The 7,074-nt window shown below is 37.1% G+C and overlaps 1 protein-coding gene across 1 annotated transcript; it reads left to right on the forward strand.

Annotated features, from left to right (window-relative positions):
* The first annotated feature begins 3,601 nt into the window (after positions 1–3,601).
* nhlh2 (nescient helix loop helix 2) lies at positions 3,602–5,263 on the forward strand. The gene is made up of 2 exons (XM_034182008.1): positions 3,602–3,822; positions 4,820–5,263. Exon 2 carries the CDS (start codon positions 4,862–4,864, stop codon positions 5,231–5,233), a length of 372 nt encoding a protein of 123 aa, XP_034037899.1. The 5' UTR covers positions 3,602–3,822; positions 4,820–4,861; the 3' UTR covers positions 5,234–5,263.
* Positions 5,264–7,074: the final 1,811 nt, after the last annotated feature.

Genomic DNA, 7,074 nt, shown 5'->3' on the forward strand with positions numbered 1-7,074 from the left:
CGAGTCTCTCTGTGTCACACAGACACAGCCGGAGCCCACGGCCAACTGTCCATCATCTCACATGCACATATGCATTCTCTTTCTCTCTCATGATACACTCCTCCTGGCACTGTGGTGGTACTCTCTCTCTCTCTCTCTCTCTCTCTCTCTCTCTCTCTCTCTCTCTCTCTCTCTCTCTCTCTCTCTCTCTCTCTCTCTCTCAGTATGTTTGTGCATGAAACATGGCTGTGGCTCTGAGCCACAGCAGCTCATCCGTGGTTCCCCTTATCATTTTAATCACCTCGTTAGGCGCAGCGAGTCCCCACACTCACTGGCCATTGCTCCTCCACTGGAACCAGGCCCTCCTGACCCAACACTGGTGGTGCCACCGGGCAGAGGGAGGCATGACAGGCAGAGTAGAAGAGTGGAGGCAGAGAACATGTGGAGAGACAGAAGACAACAGTACCAGAAAAAAAAAGTCTGTCACAAGATTGTCTGGAGATTCTCAGTCATCCAGGTCATAGTAGGTTGTCAGGTCAACTGGACTTGTTTAGAGCAAACATCTTCAAGGATCTTCAAGGAACTAAAGTCCAGTTGACCTGACTCAACCTACTTGTATACTCGATCATGAGTTTAGTTCAAGTGCCACTAAAGGTGGAAGTCAATGATAGTTTTAACAAAAATTTAAAAAATAAAAAAATCAAGCGCAATCAGAGATTTCTGATGCCAAGGGTTGACAAGGACTCAAAGTAAAAGATATGTGATTCACATCGTGACCCGGACTTTATCTTGACAACACAATGCAATAATTGCATACTGATCCAGAACGGTCCGACTAATCAAGATGTTGCAGAACCTGCATATTGATCTGGATCACTCCCAACAAATCCAGATCAGGATCACCTCCAAAATTCAGTGGAGTCTTCCATGCCTTAATATCTATCATTGGTGCAAATTTGGTGAAATCTGTGAAGTAGGTTTTTTTTGTAATCCTTCAAAGCCTATATAAAGTGAGCTCTTGATTCAGAATCTGGATCCAGATCACCTCTAAAATTTAATGGAGTATTCCATGGCCAAATATATCTATCTGCCGTGAAAATTTTGTCAAAATCTGTGCAGTAGTTTTGACGTAATCCTGCTAACAGACAGACAAATAAATAAACACCAATGATTTTATACGTCCTTGGCGGACATAATAAAAATGTAAATATAAATTTCTAATCTAAACTTATATCTGCATTTTATTTGTCTTATCTTCCTTTACCTTTTATTATGATTTTATCTTTCTTGTTTGTCTTGTCTCACCTTGTTCTGTTATTACTTGTCTTATATTATATCACCATGTGTAACTTTGTTGTTATCTTGTCTAATCTTAATCTTATTGTCACAGTCTTGCTTTAGCTTGGATCATTTTATATTATGCCTTATTTTTTCTCACCGTTACTTTACCTTTATTCATTTCATTTCACCTTGTCTATCTTGTTCTGACTTGTCTTATCTTGTTTTACCTTGTGTCATTGTTTTCTTACCCTGTCTTTTCTCATCTTGTTATTGTCATATCTTCTTCAAGCTTGGATCATTTTATCTTATCTTATTTGTCTGGTCTCATCTTGCACTGTTGGTTTTCCTCTTACAGTGTGTCACAGTGTGTGATTTTTTTTTCTTATCTTGCCTCATCTGGTCTTGTCTCACTCTGTTGTTGTATCTTGCTTTACCTTATGTCATTTTATCTTGTCAGCTCTGGTCTTGTCTTTTCTCACCCTCTTATTTGCTTTATCTTGTCATTTTGTCTTGTCATATTTGTTCTGACTAATCTTGTCATTTTCTTACTTGTACTATCTTGCCTCATTGGTTGCCATATCTTGTTTTTGGCATCTTTTCTTCAGTTTTCTCATCTTACACTTTCTTGCTTTATTTCTTTTCATTATAAGCTGCCTTATCAAGATAAGTTTATAAATCTTGCCTCGTCTTATCAAAATAAGACAAAACAAAGTAAAAAAAAAATACCCTCCTCTGTCAACTGGATGAAGAAATAATGACTGACCATTATATTATGATATTGCAGTCTGTCAATTTTATCTTGTAGTGTCTCTTGTTTTACTTTACATTCATTCTTGTTTTCATATTTCTTTCTTACAATGCATACCTAAGACAATTTGAGAGAAGAATAGATAAATCTTTCATTTGTTTGTTTGTTTGTTTGTTGATTGTCAAATCTTTTCTAACCTTGTCTTATCTTGTTTTTTCATCCTACTTTTTTCTTTCCTTTCGATCTTAGATTTATGAGATGACTAAAAATAATTTATTTTGACAAATCTTAATGTTCTCATATGTCTTACCTTGTCTTGTCTTGTATTGTGTTGTATTTATCTTGTCTTTTTCTCATCCTGTCTATCTAGCTAAAATAAGGCAAGATACTGAATCTTGCCTTGGTTTTGACAAGACTCATCAAATCTTGTCTCATCATAAATCATATGATATTACCTTGGCTTGTCTTGTAGTTTTGTGTTGACATGTTTTATGTCTTTCTTATTCTAGCAAGCTAACACAAGATAAAACCTTTTTGCTCTGACAAATCTTGTCTGAGCTTGAATCAGCTCTGTTTATGCTGTCTGACCTTGTCTTCCATTGTTTTGCTTAGTCTTGTTTTATCTCTCTCTCTCTCTTTGAGGCAAGATAATAAATCTTTGTTTTGTGAAATAATGTCTATTTTTTTTGTCTCATCTCTCTTCATCTTGTCTTACCTCGCCTATTGTTTTGTGCTGTCACATAATTTTTATGTCTTTCTTAACCTGCCTATCAAGACAAGGCAAAATAATAAATCTTGCATTTTCTCAGATATAATCTTGCTCCTCTGCATCTGTGATGTAGTTTTGCTTGATCTTGACTTGTCTTAACCCTACCTATCAATTTAATCTTGCCTAATTTCTACTTGTCTTATTTAATGCTGTCTTGCTTTCTGTTGTCTAATTACTCTTATCTCATCTAATGTCTGTTTAATCTTGTTCACCAGATAAAAACAGGATTAGACTTTATTAAGCAAGATAAGATTGAGTTTTGTTGAACTGTGTCTCCATGTTAGGAAGGAAGGAAGGAAGGAAGGAAGGAAGGAAGGAAGGAAGGAAGGAAAGAAGGAAGGAAGGATACTCTGAATCGCACTTTTTTATCGCTACTATCTTTCAAAACATAACCTCGTGCATACGCATACAGCACGGGCGCATTTTTTATCGTGCACACATCTCTGCTTTCCCTTTGCCCACTCCACTCCCACGGGAGGGAGCGCCTGAGGGGGAGAGACGGAAAGAGAGAGAGAGAGAGAGAGAGAGAGAGAGAGAGAGAGAGAGAGAGAGAGAGAGAGAGGAGGGGGCGGTGTTAGACAATACCATTCCTGAATATATTCCGTCCCTCCGTGAGTGAAGTGAGCCTTTATTAGCGCGTGGATCGCGTGGATCTGATCTCGCATGTGACCCTGACAGGATTAATCCGTGGACGCGTCGCTTTCTGTTCCGCGGGCGGACGGAGGAGCAGCTTATCTGTCCGTGTCTATTGTCTGGGATCACTGTGGAGCTCACTAATCACTTTATCGCTTCTTCTCTCATTTTTTAATCACCTTCTGATTCTTTAAGCTTCTCCACAAACACTTGAGCCTCGGCGCGGTTCCTTCCCGTGGTGCAACTTGACCACTGAAGAAAAAGAAGAAAAAAAAAAAACTTTGTTTTTGCTCCGTCGGTTGATGTCAAACAGACATCAGGTGGAATATGACTTCATGTGGACTTCAAGCTCCGCTCAAGAGCTTTTTTTAAGTTAATTTCAAGAAATTTTGCCTCCTAACTCTTTGTCAAGGTGAGTGTCAAATGTGGAAAAAATTCTACATGACCTGAAACAAACACTACTTTATAATTTGCTGTTAATTAATTGTGTTAATTAGGTACTTTATCTGGCGGTTGAAGATGAGTGACTTTATCTTGTGCGTCTGTTGACATTATTTTTGCCGTCTTTTTCCTCCTTACTGTTACGTCACCGCGGCCTCAGCCAAACACGTGTTCATCCTACTGTGACAGATGGTCAATTCTGATTATGTTAATTAAAAAAAAAAAAAACTCAGATAAAATAAAATGACTCTCGCCTGCATTGAAACGATTTTAAAATAACACTTAAAAACTTTTGGAATTTAAAAATAAATGTGTGGCGCTGGGCGAAAATTACGTTTATTCATTTATTTATAAATTTTAATAAAAAAATGTTAAAGAAAATGTTTCAACGTTTAATGTGATTTTTTTTATATATAATGTATCGGAACGGATAAAAAAAATTTTGAGGGGAAAATGTCATTATAAAATTTTAACAGCTATACTAAATTAAAAGGTGGAAAAATGTTTGATTTTTTTTACTGTCATGGTGAACAAGCGTTTTCACAATAAATACAAATAAAAGCTATTTGTCAATCTCAAAAAGTGTAATTATTAAAAATAAACAGGTGACAAGTTCAAAAACAAGCTAAAATTTCGTTTGTGTTTTTATTTTTTGTTTTTTCATTAATTTTTTTATTGAAAAAATATTTGAATTTAAAATCTAAACTATACTCATTTTAAATACTTCTCTTTTTTTAACGCCTATAGGCTTTGATCATTAAATATTCATTATTTATGGAGTTTAATGTTGTTATGCAATAAATGTGGACTGCCACAAGCAGGCACCCACTGTTGGATTATGGAAATTAACTGAAAATTATTTTTTTATTTTACTGTACAAACGCCTCTCTGTCACTCACGTGTAGCTTAGGATAATATCTGTTTTACTGCGTAATTTTCACCCTTGGTGCCTTCTGCACACGCTGCAGGTGCGTGAGGAGGGGGTGACTTGTCAACGCCTGAGGGTGAAAATGATGCTGAGTCCGGACCAGACTGAGACGGACCTGTCCTGGGCTCAGTCGGACCCGGAGATGATGCTTAACGGCCTCAAGTCGGCCGGCTGCGCCTCTGATGAGCCGGCGGAGGGCGAGGACAAGGCCAGATGTAAAGCGGAGCAGCCCCTGAGCCGGGAGGAGAAGAGGAGGAGGAGGAGGGCCACGGCGAAGTACCGCTCGGCCCACGCCACCAGGGAGAGGATCCGCGTGGAGGCGTTCAACGTGGCCTTCGCGGAGCTGCGGAAACTCCTCCCCACCTTACCCCCGGACAAAAAACTGTCCAAGATCGAAATCCTCAGACTGGCTATATGCTACATCTCTTATCTCAATCATGTGCTGGATGTGTAAGGAGAGAGAGAGAGAGAGAGAGAGAGAGAGAGAGAGAGGAGAGAGAGAGAGAAGAGCCAGCAAGGGTTCGAGTGGGCTCTTAGCGCGCATGTTTAGTCTCAAAAGTGGGTATGTGAAAGTTTCCAGTTGTAGTCAGCCTCAAATCTGTATGCATCAATCTGAATTTGATTGTTTGATTCAGATTCTTCAGTGTGGACGCGCGCGCACTTGACCTGCTGTCCTTATTAAAAAAATAAAATAAAATAAAAATGAACTGTTTCACTTCAGATTCGATATTTAATCCATATTTAATCCACTTTGGCGCACGCGTTGTTGGAAAAGTAACTACAGAAGGAAAGTTCCGGCGCACAGCGCTCACCTGGGTTGACGAGCGCGCACTCGTTTGAGATTTTCGATGCAATAATGAGAGTAAAGATCATTTTTGGGGGAGGCGGGGGTAAAGGAGGCGGAAAAGCCCTAATTGACATTTTGGTGAAAGTGCGGACAAACAACTGTGCACGCGTAAAAGCAGAGGAAAAGAACGACAGCTGCTTTAGATTTAGTTTAGATGCTGTTTTCCATCAATGGAGGGAAAAAAAGAATCACTGCATAAGTGCCACTTATGACAAAAAAAATTGTGACCTTAATTATTTCTTTTTTTAAATGTATGGAATTATTTATGTAATTGTGTTAATACTTTAAAGTTATTTATTTGCGTTCTGATCTTAGGCTGGCGTCTCTTTGTATAAATGTTTATTGTTTGTTGCTTATATATATATATATATATTTTAGACTGTGAAACTGACCTTGGAAAGTGGCGGTGTTCTCTATGAAAAAATGGCACTTTCTCTTCACCCATAGTGTAACTTATCGGTTTGATGTGTTCATTGTTTTGTTCTTGTTTTTAATGTTACTGTCTATCAATAGCAACGATAAGCACTTCAACGTGGAGCTCAAATGGGCTCCTAAATATTTATTTCTCGACACAAGTGTGTGTTAAGAGGTTGCCGGATGAATTGGGCTGCTGAGAAAGTCACATTTAAATATGATTTACTGATTATATTTCAAACACAAACAGGCAAACCTCTCTTTTTTATTGTTATTAATAATTTATTCACATTTTTCATGTTTTTTATGCATTCTTTATATATTTTATTTTAATGTATGTATATTTTTATAGTTTTGTTTATTTATTTATTGCTTTAATTTATTGATTTATTTAAATGTTGCTTTTTTTAAAAATTAAGTATTTTGTTCAATTTTGCTTTTGTTAAAAAATATTTATTTATATTTTTGTTATAATTTATGTATGAAATTTTTATTCATTCATTAATTTATTTTGCTGCAACCAAAAAAAAAATATTTTGGGGGGGAGGGATAAAAACTTAAAAAATAATTGTGTTCACTGTTTGTTCATTTGTTTGTTTTCCTGGATGTTATTCTTTGTTTATCTGGGCAATGATTTGTTCACTAGTCCCTACACTTTGTAAGATGAAATTCAACAAGTACTTTTATAGTGAATAAGAAAACAACATATCCTCTATCCAAAGATTTTTTTGTCTCTTCAGGGTTGTGTAGATTACTTGTTGCTTTATGCAGATCTTTTGTAGTAGAGGTGTTGTGTGACAGCTGGTTTCTAATGGACAAACTTTTCATATTTTACTGTGTTATTTTTAATTAAAACAGAAATACTTGGAAGTGTAATTTTGTATTTCTCATTTTTTTTAAGCTTTTGCAATAAAGTCACAAAGGTTTTGACTTTGCAACCTCTAAAAAAAGGCAGCACAGATGTGGATGCACATATGGCAGCTGCACACAGGCCTGCACGTGCAGCCCTTACACATAATGCAGGGTGCTATAGG

This window comes from Thalassophryne amazonica, chromosome 1, assembly GCF_902500255.1.
Source record: "Thalassophryne amazonica chromosome 1, fThaAma1.1, whole genome shotgun sequence".
NCBI classification, from domain to species: Eukaryota; Metazoa; Chordata; class Actinopteri; order Batrachoidiformes; family Batrachoididae; genus Thalassophryne; species Thalassophryne amazonica.

Bases quoted from the DNA above. Each gene is read 5' to 3' on its own strand.
- nhlh2 (XM_034182008.1), top strand. From the start codon at position 4,862: ATGATGCTGAGTCCGGACCAGACTGAGACGGACCTGTCCTGGGCTCAG.